The sequence below is a fragment of the Rutilus rutilus genome, assembly GCF_951802725.1.
Source record: "Rutilus rutilus genome assembly, chromosome: 8".
In the NCBI taxonomy this organism is placed as follows: domain Eukaryota; kingdom Metazoa; phylum Chordata; class Actinopteri; order Cypriniformes; family Leuciscidae; genus Rutilus; species Rutilus rutilus.
The window spans coordinates 13,340,956-13,360,459 of record NC_140222.1 but is presented as its reverse complement, the minus strand read 5'-3'; the positions used below and the strand labels follow the sequence as shown (position 1 = coordinate 13,360,459).

The window sequence follows — 19,504 nt, the reverse complement described above, 5'->3', positions numbered from 1 at the left end:
TTTTTTTTTTAAACCAACGAATTCTGTCTTTAATTGAGTTAGTTATTATTATAAACAGGCATCAGGAGGCAGCGCACTTTTCAAGTAGATGTCTTATTTAGTTCATTATAGACTAGTGTTGGGAGAAACTAAGGAGCTTTTTGAAACTGAATCAATTGAACAAACTGTTTCGAAAAATGATTCACTATTTCGAAGCCGTTCGAATCTCCACACGCTGGCGACCCCTGCTGGTCACAACAGTGTAAATGCAACAAAAACTCAATCCAAGGACCATGGCAACTCTGCGCCGCTCCAGGGTTTAAAAGCTACTCGAATGTTCAACCCGCACGCTCATAAAACACGTCAGTCACGCAGCATTTAGGCTACATAAACATCTAGAATTAACGCATTACATAAATAAAAACCTCATGAATTTAAAACTCATTTTGAAGTTCTTCAACATGTTCAATGTGCAAAATGCCACTCCTCTACGTTAAGTGGCACTTTTATACTTTAAGATTTTTTTTATTGTTTTTACGAACACCCAACCTCCTTATTAATAATAATAATAATAATAATAATAATAGTTATATACAACGTTTATATATATATATATATATATATATATATATATATATATATATATATATATATACTGTATATATATCGTATATATATATATATATATATATATATATATATATATATATATATATATACTGTATATATATCGTTATAGCCTATATAAAGTTTATATTTATGACAAGGTTGTGAGGACGTCGTGGTAAAGTTCCTTTTTTTTTTTTTTTGCCATTTGGATTTCATATGCGACATTTACAAAGATTTTATTAAGTGTGTGAATGCTCCCACGACAGAGTTTGACACTTCTAGTGGTTGAAATGCACAGGCTCTTTTTCGAAAGATATATGGTGGCATATAAATGCTCTTATTAAGACTTACAAAACATTCTTCATTCTATTATTTAACACTGAGCATTTTCCAAACGTAGGTGCCTTACTGTGTTGTTGTGATATTCCTAAATTTCTCTCCACAGCAGAGCTTATTGATTTTAAAATGGTTTTATAACCCACTTCTATAAATCAATTATCATCTATTGTGTATGGTAAAAACGCAACAAAAAGCTTAATACTGTCTTCCATCTCACATAGGTGTGACTCCAGCAGCTCATCTGAGTCAAACTGAAACCTGCTCCGGCTTTCTTCAGAAATGTGGTCTGATTTGGACAAACAGTTTGGAGGTCAGAGTGTTTCTTGTCCTGCTTTTTATGAAACCCACAGTTGTTTCCCTCACACAAAAATCTCGGATCGGATCTCAGATCTCAGATACTGGCGACGGAGTTGTAGCAGGTTTCTAGATTACCAAAATGCATAATTGTCTGGACGGTCTGTCATGATAGTTTCTGCAACACTAGTGACACTAGCAGAATTACAAAATATGCCTACAGCATAATTTCAAACAATCTTGCAAGAGCTCCTTTTGTGCGTTGCATCCCCCCAACTCACACACACAGGTGCTTGTGAATGCTTGTCTCTACGGGTAAAAGTAGACACCACAGCTGTTTAAGGTTTGGAGCAACATGAGGGTGAATAAATTATGACAACATTTTCATTTTTGGATGCACTATTCCTTTAAATATGTCATCATTGTGTCGCATTGCATTTTGGGAGACGCTTCAACTAGTCTACTGAAAGCAGTCTGTTGTCATTAAAGCAGAAGAACCACCAGCACACATAGGAATTTGTCGGACTGAAGAGATGGCTGATGAAGCAGTACATAGAAATGAAGTAGAATTGGAAGTAATGTATGGAAGGGCTGAGTGTAAATATATTATTCAGCAAGAAACTAATGAAATTATGGCAAACAGAAATAAAGGCATACATAATTTTTCTATTCAGTCAACAGTGAAACATTCAATAAAAATAGGTTTAAGAAGGAAGGATAGTGTGGTTATAACTAGACTCAGATTGGGACACTGTACATTGAATTATGGGCTGGCAATGGTTGGAAAACATCCAGATGGCAGAGATGCATGTGTGGAGGATGTACTCAGAGCTGTCGGAAGCTGGAATTTCAAGTTATTTATTAAAATCATTACTTTGTATTAAGACTGAGACAACAAAAATTATCAACTTTTTGCACCGGACTAGACTATAATATAATCTGTTAAATCTATTAAGATAGGCTAATTATTCTTCAAATGAACTGAGGAGGGCAGCAATGCGCCATTGTAGCGTCTAGTCTGCCGCAAATATCAAAAGAAGAAGAACGGAATGTATTAACAGAGCCCGTCTACGCCATAGATATCATATAAAGGCTAGATGTCTTAAGGCGGAGTCACTTCCGGCATCACCGGCGGCCATCTTAGGACAGGGCTCTGTGAATTAAGATGAGTGAGCAGCACGCACACAAATCCTCTTATCTCGCTGAAATCTGGACGGATTTACAAACGGTTTGGTTTCTTAAAAACGTTATTAACGTGGCTATAATTCTGAATGCTTAAACATTTTGAACATAATTATTCATATGTATGCAGTATAATAGCTACATCTCTGACGTTTATAACAAACCAAACCGTTTGAAAATCGGTAGAAAATTGAGCAAGTTATGGTTATTTAAAAGTACATGCACCATGTTATGAGTGAGCGAGCACCCTGTCTTAAGATGGCCGCCGTGTGCGGATGTCGAGCTCCATTGGCCAGCAGCGCGGACGAGACATCTAGCCTTTATATAGCCGCGTTTCCACCGCAGGAACTTTCCCCAGGAACTAGGAACTTTGGGCTGGTACTCGATGTGTTTACACCGCAGGAACCAGGGTCTAAATGAAGTTCCGGGTAAATATTTCCCCCTCCGATAGTCCCTGCTCACGAGGTAGTACTTTTTCAAAGTTCAGGAACTTTCAGGGGTGGGACTTGTGCGCTGCACAAGCTGATTGGTTGTGTTCACGCCGCATTTTGGTTGGATGACTCCACGCAGCATTTTCTTTATTTTTAACCTCCCTTTTAAAAAGTGGCTTCATGCAGTAAAGTTGTCTGTCTGCAAATATGGAATTTAATAAAAAAAACTGGGGGACTGGCGACGAGTTTCAGGCTTTATTATTTGGGTATTTGTGGAAGAGGAAACTTTCTGCGCGTTCGTCACAGCCATCTCACGGCCAATGTCCGCAATAGCTGATAACATACAATTTTATATCTAACGTTAGCATTACGAGCTCTGAACACGCTTTATCAGTGCTCGTCTCTTTTCTGCCACAGCTTTTAATATTAAGTCATTATGTTTACACATTGTCATCTATTGCAAGGCAAACCATGTTACAGATTTACTATAACAGGATTGAAATAGCGCTTTGAGGTTGGTAACAAACAACTATTTACAAGACTGTCACTATTTATGATTGATAGACGGGGTTCAGGCTTTTTTTAAGCGTATTTGCGCAAAAGGAAATTTTTGCGCGTTCGTCCCAGTCATCATAATTTTATACGCATACGAGCTTTCTGAACACGCTTTAGTATCAGTGCTCGTCTATTTTGTTATGTTAATTACCTCGTTAGTAAACCAATAACTGCAGCACAGTTTGAATCTCCTCCATATAAATGTGGCGCTCAAAACTGATTACTGTCCGTCGCAGACTGGGAGGAGCAGTTGCGCGCAGTTTACCTTCCCGGTACTTTAGACCGCGGTGTAAACGCAGAAAGCAACCGGTCTGGGGCAAAAAAGGTTCCTGGGAAAAAAGTTCCTGGGACAAATTGTTCCGGGTAATTTCGGTGGAAAAGCGGCTTATGATATCTATGGTCTACGCCTTATCAGAGCCCGTCTACGGATAGACATTCTCTGGCCTTATAGACCTTTCTTACAATAACCAGAAATACGTAATCGTTGTGGAAGCGGAGTTCCTGTCAAGCGTCAACACACCAGAAAAACATAAACGCGGGCAAGTTTAAAATGGATCAAAGAGTCTACACAACTTCATTAACGGATTTGCCAAATATTACATTTGCTGATGTGACGACTCGTAGAGGAAAACTCCATCACCAAAAAGAAAAAACGAAATAAAGGGTAAAACAATTTCCACACGGAATTTGTCCATAAATATCAAGGTAAGTAGAGAGCGATCGAGGCTAACTGTTACTGAACTGTTAATTAAAATGACACATCATTAGCGTGTCAATAGCTCTTGCTAGTTGCTTGCGCCATTTTTTATGTTGCTTTGACTGCGGAGGAAGTAGATTACCACGACGATTGCGTATTTCCGGTCACAAATACGGAAGTTGTGAGAAAGGTCTATTAGACATTCTCTGGTATTAATCAGAATCTGCATTCATTTTCTGGAGGAAAGTGGCGAAAATGAAGCTTTTCGTTAATTTGTTGTCGGTGGTCTTGTTTTTACCCGACTATGGTAAGAGTCTTTTTTCCAGTGCCGCACCGACATGTGACCACAACAACATCCGCTCCGGAAGTGTTGCTAACAGACCCTACGGCTGCCTACGGTCGCATTCGTTGATCGATAAAGAGTTATAGAGCTGGTAAGTCCCGCCCCTTCCGTAAAACCCCGCTGGACCTCAAAGTTGAAAAACCGTCAATGCAAGTGAATGGGAGAAAATAATTATTTTCTGGTCCCGTTTGAATTGTGCCATGAATGTGAACATATGTTGTCTGTGAATTTTTTATATAATCTTTCATGTTACAAGTTTGACAGTATATGGTATGATTCGTCGGCTAGCAGTTGTGGAAAAGACATAACGAGAAAGACTACATGTCGCCTATGTGACGTCACCCCATAAAGTTGACTTACCCGTGGTTTTCACCAACCTCAACGATTTTGTCCTCTCCCTGAAAGAAGGCGATGAAGTGCACCAAAGACACAGTCATGTTTAGCGGGATCCGTGAGCTAGAGCCGTGTGCTAGTGGTGGTGACGTTTCAAACGCGTCGAAAGCAGCGAAGAGTTGTAGTCCACAAAGTGCTTTCACACAAAGTCTAACCGTATCAAACTTCTACCCGCTAAATTGTAGCATTCTTTACACGAAAAGTTCTATAAAAAATTCACAGACAACATATGTTCACATTCATGGCAAAATTCAAACGGGACCAGAAAATAATTATTTTCTCCCATTCACTTGCATTGACGGTTTTTCAACTTTGAGGTCCAGGGGGATTAGCGGAAGGGGCGGGACTTACCAGCTCTATATCATAGACTGTAAAAAATAGAGTTATATATAAGTTATATTTCGGAAAAAAATATGTATGGTACAAAACACTCAGGCATGACAGCGTAACGTTACGATTATAACGTAAGACTATAGAAAAAATGTCAGACGTTAGCTTCAGTAAAGTTAGCTTCATTCATTTAGAGAAAAGGTATGACGTCACATGTGCGCCTTTTGTGGTTTGTAGTCTTTGTAATTACGTATTTTCACAGTCTTATACCTCAACAGCTTTACATCAAACTGCGACTTTCTTGACTTTAAAATGTATCTTTTAAATTGACAAACATCATATGTGTAATTCAGGGCACAATTCAAACGAGATCAAAATATTTGTTGTCTCTCGCCATTGACTACCATACAATATTTTTCCCATAGACTGATTTTTCCGAAATAAGGTCCCATGGTGGTCCACCGGAAGGGAAGGGACTTAGATAATATCCAGCTCCAGCACAGCACCCAATAAATATGATTTATTTCTAACAATATATACCTTAATTACTAATTATACATAAACTGATTATTTATTGATATCAATTTTAAACAATCATTATAGTGTTTTTTTTTTTTTTTTTTTTTTTTGACTGAAGGATATTATGAGATAATATTCACTTAATGTTCATTTTGTAACAAATACTTAAAGAGACAGAGTTTGGATATTTGATGCTAAATATATTCAGAATAAACATTAAATAATAATAATAAAACAAAGTGCAACATATACTTCTCACTTAAAAAGACACTTTACAATAAGGTTTCATTTGTTAACTTTAGTTAACTACATTAATTAAAGGGATAGTTCACCCAAAATTGTCATCAATTTCTCGCCCTCAAGTCATCCTGATCAGTGAATGTGTAAATCAATGACGTTCTTCTGTTGTTTGTTTCCATGCGTTTCATATCCAGACATATTTCCCCACTCAAAATCTTCATGAAATGTAGAAAAAACATTTTCACAGCACTATTTTATATTTTTTGTTTGGTTTATGTTTCTTCTCCAGGTTCGTCTGGTGTTGATACAGACATAGAGTCAGTGCTGGAGGGAGATTCAGTCACTCTATACACTGGTGTTCAAACAAACCAACAAGAAGAGATTAAATGGTATTTTAATGGCCTTCTCGTCGCTCAAATCAGTGGAGATCTCAGTTTTAACTGTACAGATGTTCAGTGTAATAAAGATACTGAGAGATTCAGAGACAGACTGAAGCTGGATCATCAGACTGGATCTCTGACCATCACAAACACCAGAAACACAGACTCTGGAGTCTATGAACTGAAGATCATCAGCAGCAGCAGCGACAGTGGAAATATCTTCAGTGTTACTGTTCATGGTGAGTCATTAGGGAATGTTTAAATGCAGTTTAAATGTGTTTAAAGCACATTGTTAATGTGTTTATGTAATGTTTTTACAATGATAATCAGTTTTTTTATTCATAAGAAGCTGCAGTTGAGCTTAATCTTGTCATCTCTAATCAACTACTGTTATCTGTTTAAGTGAGGATTTAATGTAAAATAAGAATGTCAGATGTGTTTATGAGCACAAACCATGCATAAATGTATCCTTTCAGATCGAAAGTCAGAGAGGTCATGTTCACAGTTCTCTCATGTTGTGTAGTTTTTGTTTTGTTTTCAGCAAAAGATCCTCCAGCATCTGTTGGTTTGTGTTTCAGGTGTTTCTGCTGCTGATCGAGATGAAGTGAAGAGAAAGACAGTGAAGGAGGGAGAATCTGTTACTTTTGGTCCTGGTGTAGTAAACAACACAAATGATGTGATGACGTGGTATTTTAAAGACACTCTCATCGCTGAAATCACTGGAGATCAGAGTAAGATCTGTACAGATGTTCAGTGTAAAGAGAGATTCAGAGACAGACTGAAGCTGGATCATCAGACTGGATCTCTGACCATCACAAACACCAGAAACACAGACTCTGGAGAATATAAACTACAGATCATCATCAACAACAGCAGCTTCAGCATCACTACAGTGAAGAGATTCAGTGTTTCTGTCGTTGGTGAGTGTATAATTCAGCCATTCAAAGCATTTTCCTTTGAGGAATTTAATGAACAGTTCAATATTTTAAATCAACCCAATAAATGAGCTCTGGACTGTTTAAAAAAAGTGAGCTTTGACTCAATGGCACTTTAACTAATGTTATTAACATGAAAAATGCAGTTTTCCTGTGAACAGTGTTTCCTGTTGATCTCTCAGTGCTGATGTTGTTTCTAAAGACAACAGATGAAGCCATTAATCAGTTAAATAACTGATGACCCAAGTAGAAAGGTGTAAATATCCATCTAAGATTTTGGTAAATACTAGATGGATAATCATTCACTCTCTCGTAATAATGTCTGTTTCTCTGTAGCTGTTCCAGGTTCAGGTCTGTCTTCAGGAGCTGTAGCAGGAATAGTTGTTGCTGTTCTGCTGGTGTTTGCAGGAGTAACTGCTGGTGTGATTTACTATCGACACAGCAGGACCCATGAACTAGCATCACAGAGTGTAAGTATTACATACAGCTGATTTAACAAGATAGATGAGTTTTACTTAGTTATTATCATTTCTATTTAACACTACAGAAGCAGATATTCACCGGTGAGGCAGTCAAAGCGAGATAGCAAGCGTCTTATTAGAAAACACCAATACAACAGTTTAAGCAATTTAGATGTGATATTGAACTCACTATACTTTGTTTCTATTACTGTTGTAAAAAATATGTAATGCAGTTTAAGACGGTGATAAATATTTAGGAACTGAAATCCTCTGTATGAACAACAGAAAAAACACAATTCCAAGTCTGTAGTGTTTTTGTGTTTGTGTAACATCAATCATTTAAACCTTTTGTGAATCTGTGTTTTCTTTCAGGAGGGTGATGATGATGATGATAACTCACCATGTGTTCCGGCTGACATTCCTTTGAGGAGGAGGACACGTCCTTAAATCAGAGTCAGACTCAGAGTCAAAAGACTTTGATGCTTTTTAATGGAAAGGCACACTGAAGAGAATCAGGAAATGATGGAGAGAAGAGGATCAGCTGAAACTCTCATCGCTCACAGAGTAATTGTCACGATTCCTAGATTTCACTACTCGGTACCAACACCAGTCAAACTTTGAATGATTTAAATGATAAATTAGCACATTTAGGGCCAATATTTAGATGAATCACTCAAGGTGATTTACTTAAGGTTTGCACTCGACTCGTCAATGTACTGGTGTGTGCACCATTATTCAACTCCCAAAAAAGCACGTCTTGAACCAGACGCTAGCTGGTAGATTGTGTTGGTCTTTATGGAAATGATCTGGCTGCGTCTATGTTGTTTAATTTGTGTGTTGTCAGTAGATTACACGCAGAACTTTCCACTCCCATCGGCGCATCTTTGGAATTGCACTCTTGCGCTAATTTGCCCTGTTTAGTAAATCTTCCCCTAAGCATTATGTACTACATGAGCGATAAAATAACTAACGTGTTACTTTCAAAAGATCAGCGAGTGCTTGATGCTTTTTCAGTATAGCCTTCAGTATAGGAGAGGCGGTATGAACATTAAGTGACATGGCATCTGACACACAGAAGGCAATGGCACATGATGTCACTATGTGCATTGGCACATCCGGTGGCACATCTGGTCTTCATTGGCATGTGCCAGTGGGTAGTGGCATGTGTCACAAAAGAATTGTGACACGTGCCACTGACATTATCGCGGAACACTTACACTGTGTCGCTGAACAGGTTTCCTTGTTGTGACACCTATTGACTGACAGATGAGCTGAGCAGCTATACTGACGTAATTGTGAAACAAAAGCCTATATAAATGGCATTATATATAAATAATTACCGGATTACCCTATTTTTGCATGTGAGGAGATGAAGACCTGTGGTTTTATCTGTGACCTGTGTGTTATTTGTCTGTGTTCCATCTTGTGTTTTTATTTTTTTCAGTTCAGCTGGGATTGTTTGTTAAAATATTGTATTTTGTGTTTGTCTTGTAGAATATTATCACTGTTTGATGGAGACGATTGCCCTTACTTTATTGACTTTATTAGTAACTTCAGCTTGTCATCTTATGGTTTTCCTTAGTTCCTTCTTGTTACTTTTTTTTTTTTTTTTGTATTTCATCTGCTCATTGTAAATATGTAAATAGCATATCAGTAGAGGTGTCTCTGGATATTTTTATATTTTAATTTGAAATGTTTTAAGAAAAGTATTTTTTTTATACCATAAATCAGATCAAAGCTGAGACAAAGACATAAAAAATGTCTTTAATAAAACAAAAGCAATATTTATTTTTATGTGTGTTTTCAGAAATAACCATGGACTCAACTATAACATTGAATCACTGAGTTATAAATGATTTCCATAAATATGGACATTTTTTCACTGATGCACTAAACTTTAACCCGCAATTGTAACTATTATATGAGACACCACTCAAAAAAGATTCTTAAACTCTTTAAAGAAGATCTCATAGAATCGTGATTTTTATATGAGGGGAAATATGATTGCATGGTCAGTTTCTGTATGGTTTAGCAATGCATAATTAATTTATGATAAATGAATCTGGTCGAGGGTGGTATGATGTACAGTAATTGTTCAAAATTTCCCAAGAGACTTGTGTAGTTATGTTTGTCTGATGAGATATTGAAGGTGTAATGTATTAAAGGCAATTAACTAATCATCTAATACCATTAAACATTTAAAATGTCTGTAGGCCTAATATATGTAATATTTTATTTAATTACTTGTTTTGTTTGTTGTATTGAGAGCTTGCAGAACAAGAGACCAATGATTACAACTCTTAATTTTTATTATAAAAATGTGTCATCAAATATCAACAAACAAATTATATCGAGACACTCATTACACAGAGATCATCGCCCCCTAGCGACGAACCATTGAAAGGTCGAAACAGTTCTGACGTAACGAAGCCTCGTTTACTGAAATCACATGACGTTGGCAGTTTGATAGTCGTTCCGAACCACTGAATTTCATAACAAATGGAACTTTTGACAAGTCTAATGTTATTAAGACATTAGTCTGTTTTCCTGTGAACAATGTTTTCAGTTGAGTTCACAGTGCTCTGATGCATTTCCTTAGAAAACCTGCCAGAAGGAGATATTTATAAATTAAATCAATATCAATAAAATGAACTCAAAAAAAAGAGAAAGGTCTAAATATCAGTCAATGATATTGATAGAGTTGTTTAGGCCTATCTGTTGCTCTCTAATAACTGGTTTGGAACGACATAAGGGTCAATTATGACAATTTTCATTTGAGGTGAATTAACCTTTTAATATTGAGTCAATTTAATATCAGTCACATGATGGCAGAACCTTACACACAAAGACAAAACTCAGTAACAATGCTAACATCTGAGAGACAGGTCTGAGAACAGTCTTACAGCAACAACAACATTTTGACAAAATGTGCAGTTACAAAATCTTTATTTATTTTCAGTATAGGGCTACTTTATGTAGTAAAACTGTTTATTGTAAAGCAGAAGTCAAACTAGTTTCAACCAAATTTTATTGACAGACATACTGTAAACTGACAACAACCACACACTAAAGATTAGGAATGGAGAAACAAAGCCTTTTAAATCACTGAAAGTTTCAGGAAGCATCAAGAGTGTCTAAAACAGCGCCATCACGTGGCAGTTCAACTATAAAACAGGCATAATATATCTGTGTGTGTGTGTGTGTGTGTGTGTGTGTGTGTGTGTGTGTGTGTGTGTGTGTGTGTGCATGCATGCGTGTGTGTGTGTGTGTGTGTGTGTGTGTGTGTGTGTGTGTGTGTGTGTGTGTGTGTGTGTGTGTGTGTGTGTGTGTGTGTGTGTGTTTTAAATTACCCTGTCTGTAAAACATTCCTACATGCAGAGTGAAGCAGTCACGTGACTGGAAAGAAAGTGTGGTGTTTCTTGGGAAATCAATACGTGGAACTCTGAAGCTTTCCTGTTTGAAACAATGGGCTAACTTACAGTAAACCACGTGTTCATGCAGAACTATATATTTGTCCACCCACATCAGGTCAAACCACATTTCTGTTGACTACAGGTGTAAAGAGAGAGAAAGAGAAAGAGAAAATGGATATGCAAATACACAGTCGGAATTGTGAGGCTTTAAGAGTCCAACTTGAAAATGCTTAATTGATTCATACATATTTGACGATTGGTAAAGTTAGGAGAATAATTATTTAGCCCTTCATGAATCCGTCTCTGAATATCTCTCTTCAAACCCCTCAGAATGATCCTGCTGTGTGTCTGCTGGGATTTCAAAATAATACTCAAAGTTAAACCAGTCCAAAATTGTTAAATGCCTGGCTGAGAATAAAAATCTGAAGTTTGTATATCATCAATAGTTTTTAATGTGTGCTACATGTGGTGATTCTCAGCAGTCTCCATAGACTCAGATAAGGTTGTCAAAAAAGGTAGTGAAAGCGTCACACAGCTGGAAAATATTATCTTCTCATGGCGACAGGTGCATACTCTGTGTGATCCTCTTCTTTACCATTCTGTAAAAAAATAATCACACGATATATCTTAAAAATAAAATAAAACGTAATCTATATCAGCGATTCTCAGATGTTTCGCTTCGGGACCCACAATTTACACTAGACATCAAATAATAACGTCACATAGTAAAATTGTTAATCTTCCATAGGTAAGGGAATTTCATTCAAATCAAATATTGACATGTAGTAATATTAGCATGAACTGCACACATTTATAATATTACACGTCGTATTACTAACATAATGCAAGATAAATAATATATAACAAAACAAGTGTTATTTAAAGCAACCTGGGGCCCAGCATTATATCACCTTGAGCCAAGTAATTTCATGAATGAATGAAATGAAAAACAAAGGTGTTCTAGAGAATTCAGGTATTTGGAAAACACATGAACCAGAACTGAATTTCATTTCATTCTAATGTGAAAGATCCACTCTTCTTTTAATGAGCATCATCAGCGCATTTTCCTATAGACGGATAATTGCTAGCTGACTGACTGACTGACTGACTGACTGACTGACTGACATCAATAGAAATAATTCACTGAATACAGTGAAATATAAACATGCGTCTAACCTTGCTATAGTTTAAAAAAACAAACATTTGTTTTCGTATGTCAAATTGAGAAAATAATTATGTGGAAAAATAATTGAGAACAAGCCATATCTGTGCTTGATTTAGCCTAGACTGCGGCTGTTTGTGAAGCTCTGCCTTAGACTTAGATTGGACAGCCTTTTGACATCAACAACAAAAGATATGGAAAGCGTCCTTAACTTTTAGAGGGTGATGAGTCTATTTACTGTCCTATATATTGCACAATTGGTTAGTTGTTTTTTAATCGTTTTGCCCTGCTGTCTGTAGCCCTCTCAGAACTGACCTGTGGCTGTGACACATTTATTTGGTCTTGACGCATGTGACTTCCTGATTTCACACAAAGGAGTTCACAGAAGATCTATTGTTTGTGCAAGTAATGTGGTCAATGTTCACGGCATCAGTGATAGATGCTCCAACTGGAGAGTAAATGTTGAAATTAACTTGAATTTCATGTGTTTGTTAGTAAAGGAAAATATTTGTGTGTGTTTAATGTACAGCTACGTTGGAGATTTAGAAGAGTTTCTGTTGTTTTTGTGTTTAGCTGCTAACAGCGCTAAAGTATGGAGCTTGTGCTCAGGATGTGGCCGAATACATGAAGACTGTGTGTGTGTTGCTCTTACAATCATTGAGCTAATGCTAATGCTAGTACTGACAACAGTCTTATCTTACTTGCTCATACCATACATTAAATAACAACAAACAAAAATATGTTTAGTATGACAACATGTGCTATTTCTGGCTAGCGAGGGCGTTTGATTTTTGACAGTGATGGGGACACATTTTACAAGCCTCTGCATTTTTTTCATTTATGACTTTTGACCACAAAATGACATTGTTGACAATGACAAATTCTTGACAAAGAAACTAAACAGAACATGACCATGACATACTAGATAAAAAAACATGTTTTTCAATAATCGTGAAGTAATTTAAATCCAAATGCAGTATGTAAGTTCAGATGCAGTATTTGTGTCTTTGAACTCTGGCCAACTAGCAGTTACATTTACATTTATTCATTTGGCAGACGCTTTTATCCAAAGCGACTTATTGAATTTTCAAGGTAGACATTTACATTCTTATCAGTTCTTGCTTTCCCTGGGAATCGAACCCATGACCTTGGTGTTGCAAGCGCTAACGCTCTACTGAAAAAAATAAAATAAAATACTGGAAACCTAGTTCATGGGTAATAAATCTTACAGTTCAGATTCAAATTAGACAAAATACTTTTTGTGTAACTGATATATAAAAGTTATTAACAGAGTTAAAGCATAAGAAGAATCACATGATTAACTTGAAAGACTAGTTAAAGCAGTTCCCGCAATCAGCCACTGATTGACAGATAAAACCACACACTCTTATTTCAGTTTTGTTTTAAATTTCAAAGAAAATTCTAAGTTACGGATGTAACCCTGATTCCGTTAAACATTCTTACTTTATCTACTTCTCAAAAACTGTGACAGTTACATGAAGTATTTTCATAGGAAAAATGTCATCAGTGCCTCATGTTGGGCACTGTAAATATTTAATAATATTCTTGATATATGTGATTTGTTTATATCTGCTGAAGTGATAGAGACAGAACATAAATTAGTAGAAAATTATCTTACCGATTTATGTGCTTTTCGTTCGTGGAACGTTGGCTCTGTGTAAATGATCTCATCTTCACAAGTCTGACCTGTTTGCACAACAATTATATCATTAAATTTAGAAAGACATTCTTAAACCAGAAATGACTTAAATACATTTTTTTAATGGATCTATGACTTGGATAGCAATATCCTGCAATGACTGCTTTTTAGGCAAAGTAATGAATGATGCAATCTGAAGCTGCATTGCATCATACATAATGTGTATTGCATCATGTTGTTTCTAAAAGTCATGGATGATCAGGGCAAACGGAGCCCATTAATGCTTGCAGACTAGACAAGAGATGCTCCAACGAATACAACAAGCCAAGAAGCTCCGAGTAGACACTGAATAGGAATAGAATATGAACATAAGTTTCAAACTAAATTTTATTTATATATCCATTAATAGCTGATTTTTAAAGTGTTACAGGACAGGCGACAGATAGATCTATGCAATATACATAGATGTAAAACGTAAAAACTTAAATATCTTGGAAACAGTAGCCAATCACTTGTTCTAACTGTCATATTTGAATTCAGTTCAGTTGAATGCACTTCTGGTGCAAGTGAGATGAGTAAAGAGTGTTGCAACTTGTCATTATAGGTAACTTCATATATTCACTTTATGATAATTAGGGCTATCAGTTGATTAACAGATATACTTCCGGTTTCACAGACAGGGCTTGCGTCTAGTCCTGGACTAAAATGCATGTTTGAGCTGTTTTACCTGAAAGCAACTTGCACCGAGATATCTTACAATATGTTACAATATGGGATGGTGGTGGCGCAATGGATAAGACACATGCCTTTGGTGTGAGAGACCCGGGTTCGAATCCACTGTGAGACACCAATGTGTCCTTGAGCAAGACACTTAACCCCTAGTTGCTCCAGAGGCGTGCGACCTCTGACGTATATAGCAATTGTAAGTCGCTTTGGATAAAAGCGTCAGCTAAATGAATAAATGTAAATGTAAATGTAAATGTCAGTCCCATTGTTTTGTCTCAAGATGCATATCAGTATTGTTTTTTTTTCTAAGGCATGATTATGAAAGCAACTTTAATGTCATAATTGAACTAAGGGATAATCCTGGCTTAATCTGAGCCATGTCTGTGAAACAGGCCTTAGGGTAGATTTAATACTTGTTTAAAAGCAGTTGGAAACACTTACCTTTTGGGTCTGTTTTTCTGTGTTTCCTGCAGATGCAGAAGATCACGACTACAGTAACAATCATCAGAGATCCAGCAGAGATCAACACTATCAGAGACACTGAGACTGGAGGAACTGAAGGAGACTGTGTGTCCTGTGCTGTAATGATAAAGAAAGAAGTGAACGCATCAGTGTGATCTACAACAGAAGACAGAGATCAGGTCAGTAAACACACACATATATCATCAGTGCTGTGGTACCTGCACATGTGTGACAGAGTGTGTTGATGTCCAGATGTGTGGTCTGGTTGCTGATGGGATTGTTCAGCACACAGCTGTAGGTGTTTTTATCCTGATATTCCACCTCCAGAGGTAGAGAGAGACTGATGCTGAGATCACACACACTGATGCTGGACAATACACTGATTCCTGCGTACCAGGAGAGAGTCGCATCACACACATTCAACACTGATGAACACACCAGTGAACAATTTGATGATGAGGATGATGATGAAGAACAATCTCTGATGATGACAGGAACAGGCAGACGAGCTGGAAAGTAAATGGAAATGAGGATAAATCTAATCAAGACACTTCAGGATTCAGTATGTTCAGTGAATGTTTAGTGTGATGAAAGTGAGAGTGTCTCTGATCTCAAATAATAAAATGATTACGGGATTCCAAAACCTGTTCCTGGAGGTCCACTGTCCTGCAGAGTTCGGCTCCAACCCTTTTAAACACTCCTGAACCAACTAATAAAGGCCTTCAGACTACTTGGAAACTTCCAAGCAAGGGTTTTGGAGCTACCCTTTGCAGGACAGTGAACAGGATTGGACACCCATAGATTAAACAGATTAAACCTTTCAATATGTTAATAATAAAATAAGAATATCCACCTTTTTGGATGAATTATTGTAGTAACTTCCATTAAACTGTAAACAAATCAGAGAAAGCTTCACTCTATGAAAGCAATAAGCATTTTCAAAAACTGGATAGAATAAGATGTTATGAAACTCACCCTTCAAACACTGAACATTAAAAGAAGAAGTGCAAAAGCATTCGAACAGACCATGAATGACACCAAAAGCTCGACGTGTTAAATATCACTGTAGTGATACCGTATAATGTCTGTATTATGAAACACAGGTAGCCTTAATCAAAATGATCATTAACTGGAGAAAAGACAGTGGAATACAAAGGAGTAAGGAAAATATTCAGGAGGAATGCAGCGGATGAAAAGAGCTCTTGCCATAGATACTCTTGTTATATCATGTCACACATTAATACCAAACATTACATTATTCTCCTGATGTCTGTAAAAAGAACATGAAGGAAATTTTACAGCTCATTGAGTCAAACTGGCGAATATGGATTATAGGTAGTGCAACCTTATGATTTTAAATTATTTGTTTGAGTCTTTTTGAGTGGAATTTCCACAAACATGAAGTGCCTCTCATAATTCAAAACGCAGTTGATCTCTACTCACCATAGACAGAAACACTGAATGTTTTTGATGATTTTTTCACTCCAGTTATATCTAGTTGATAAACTCCAGCATGTTCAGTTGTGGTGTTTGTGATGGTCAGAGATCCAGTTTGATCATCCAGCTTCAGTCTGTCTCTGAATCTCCCATCAGGAACATCCGATGTGGAGAAGTTTTGTTTCTGTCTGTTGACAGCTATCCGAGAGTTTTCAGCTCCAAATTTCCACATTATACCATCATCTTTATGTATTTCAGTAAGATCAGTGTTTAGAGTAACAGAATCTCCCTCCATCACTGACACTGAATCACCAAACACACCTGATGAACATGAAGAGGTTTTGTCACAGATTAATACTTCTGTTGGTTTGCAAAGCCTGAAATAATTTTTAGTTTGTAATGTTTAAATGTGAATCAAACGCAAAGAGCAAACAAAAGGTGTGAAGTTGCATGTCATGTTGCAAGTTTAATTCAGCTGGATATTTTCAATACATTTTTTAAATAATAGAACAAATGTGTATGAGCTATTTAGATCATTAGACAGGCTCACTGCATCTGAATAATTTAATATGCACTCAGGATTCCTCTGTTTTTTGCCACATTAATTTGAAAAGTATTTTTTAAGATCGTTGCTATAGGGTGAATCATGGAAGGAGGATTTCCATTTGTATGTCAATTTTGAAACTGAGATTCATAAAATGGCCTGTGATTTAAAAGCAGCTCAGTGGTAGATTTCCTTCCTTAGCCTCCATTAGTTTAGTTTATATTAACTACAGAACCCCCCCCCCCAACCCCCTCAACCCAACATATATTACATTTCCATTTCCAAACTACAAACTCCTTGATAATTTCAGGACCCTGTACACTCAAATAAAGACCATAAACAGAGACCTGAATATAAGCTATAATAAGCAATATAAATGTTTATAACTTACCACCACACAAACAGAACAAGACCAGCATGTGAAACATTTTCTTCAAAAGCTCAGTGAAAGATCTGACCTAATAATGCTTTACAAAAAAATAATTCAAAATGATTTATAACAAACACAATGAAACAAGTTTCTGGTGTGAATCCTCCCCCAACAGTTTGACGACCCTCCTAGTTCACACAAACATGCGCACCCACACACACACACACACACACTGATGGCATGTTGTGTTTAGATATATGCATATATGCTCTTCTGTCTCTTATTAAGACTTTAAATGTTCTTAATATCTAATACATTCATTTTTATCATTTAACATTGACAGTTTTTTAAAGGTTATTGTCTGACTAACCAGGGGAGAGTGTAATATTGTGTAAATCTACCAAAATGTCATGGTAAAATAAAGATTATTAGTTTTAAAATAGTTGTATATTCATTCAATTGTTGGTATGCCAAAATAAATAAATAATTTAAAACAGTCTAGTATCTCACATTACCATTTTTACTGAAGTGATAGTAGCTACACTAGTAGTTTATCTTCTGAGTCAAACTGAAACTGTTCTGTTTTCTCCAGAAGTGAATGTGGTTTGACCTGTTGGATGGACACACGTCAATTGCGGTATTTGGTGTAGGCCTATGTGTGTTTAGTTCATGTTAATGTTCTGCTTTTATGAACCTGATCCCATACACAGAACAGTTTAAAGCCAAATAAAAACTTTGTTTGACAAAGCTAATACTTCTAACTAACTAATGGAGTTTAGTTCAAACATAATGCAGCAGTCTGTCTTATCAATACTGTGAATGCTTAATAATGTTTAAATCAATCCAGATAACTAATAGGCTGGTAAACTTGCAGTTTACCTCTTGCAGTTTTTCTCCATATATTTTACGGGAACTTACTGTTAACCAAAAACAGGTTTTTACTGTCGCATTTTTACATTCTTCAACATAAATATATTCTTATCCTTGTTCCGTTCCGGGAAATGGGCTTTTGCATAAACCACGCCCGGTCATTTCCATATAAGGGCTTTCCTCATAACTCTTCTTTATGGCGTTTCCTCCTCGCTATTATGCTCTCTAAAGACGTGCACCAAAATCTTCATCCTGTTACCTGGAAACCTATCAAAGTTAGACATCTTAATGACATCTGAATTCAGAGATAGGCATGAGGAGAGGAATCATCATATGTCATCAGAGGAATGTCATGTTGAAAAGACACGAATAGCTATCCTAAAACTTCACATCTGTCACAATATTTTTTAACTTACGTTTTTCCTCTGCAGTTTAAAAAAAACCGCATCTCAACATCTCAAATAGCCTATTTCAACGGGGCATCTTGCTTTATTATTATTATACATTTCTTAAATAACCAAATTAATTAATTTATTTGCAACATAAGGGAACGCATCTCGACGCTTTGAAGTGACGCTCGAGTGATCAAGAATATTCCAATATAGGCTAAGTACGATGTTCTTTTATTCCTCCGTCCTCGTTTTCTTTCCTTGCTGCATCCTTCCCTCGCATAGCCTACGGGACTGGAGCTGAGACACGAAGCGAGGATGGACAAATAAATGAGAAGCGCCCAAAGTGTCAAAAACAGTCAAACACAATAAAAACAATAGACAGATTTAAAAAAGACCTAGACAGAGCTAGATCTAAATGTAGGCTACATACACGTATATCTGCAATTATACATAATCCCCTTAGCTCGAGATATAGTTAATATCCTATATTTTCTTAAATTTCTATATTTAAGTCGGATCTAATAATACTATCCGAAAACTAATTTAAACGGATTTGAAACAAACACTTTTAATCGGTTAACTGTGTGAATCTTACCACAACAGAGTCTTTCACACGAACTTTCACGTTGCGTGCGTGCGTGTGCGTGCTTTCTTATCCTACATAGGCCTATTTGAGATGATCAGATATCATTTCGTGGCTACGTGTTGTTTACATGTCACGATTTAATCGCGAGGACCGCCCATTTCAAAGAACATAACTTAACTCTCTCGTGATTTTCGT

At 36.6% G+C, this 19,504-nt stretch overlaps 1 protein-coding gene across 1 annotated transcript; it reads right to left on the bottom strand.

Moving 5' to 3' along the window:
- Positions 1 to 10,463: 10,463 nt before the first annotated feature.
- LOC311296234 (SLAM family member 5-like) lies at positions 10,464 to 19,376 on the bottom strand. The gene is made up of 6 exons (XM_084417909.1): positions 19,319 to 19,376; positions 16,554 to 16,868; positions 15,329 to 15,619; positions 15,090 to 15,227; positions 13,902 to 13,969; positions 10,464 to 11,699 (listed from the first exon to the last, which is right to left on the bottom strand). The coding sequence occupies exons 2-6, from the start codon at positions 16,840 to 16,842 to the stop codon at positions 11,646 to 11,648; spliced, it is 840 nt and encodes a 279-aa protein (XP_084274035.1). The 5' UTR covers positions 16,843 to 16,868; positions 19,319 to 19,376; the 3' UTR covers positions 10,464 to 11,645.
- Between the last annotated feature and the right edge of the window lie 128 nt (positions 19,377 to 19,504).

Excerpts from the sequence above, each read along its gene's own strand:
- LOC311296234 (XM_084417909.1), bottom strand. The coding sequence starts at position 16,842 with ATGGAGGGAGATTCTGTTACTCTAAACACTGATCTTACTGAAATACAT. Across the intron at positions 15,228-15,328 it reads ACTCTGTCACACATGTGCAG|CACAGGACACACAGTCTCCT; the intron begins GTACCACAGCAC and ends TTATCATTACAG. Across the intron at positions 13,970-15,089 it reads CAGAAAAACAGACCCAAAAG|GTCAGACTTGTGAAGATGAG; the intron begins GTAAGTGTTTCC and ends TTGTGCAAACAG.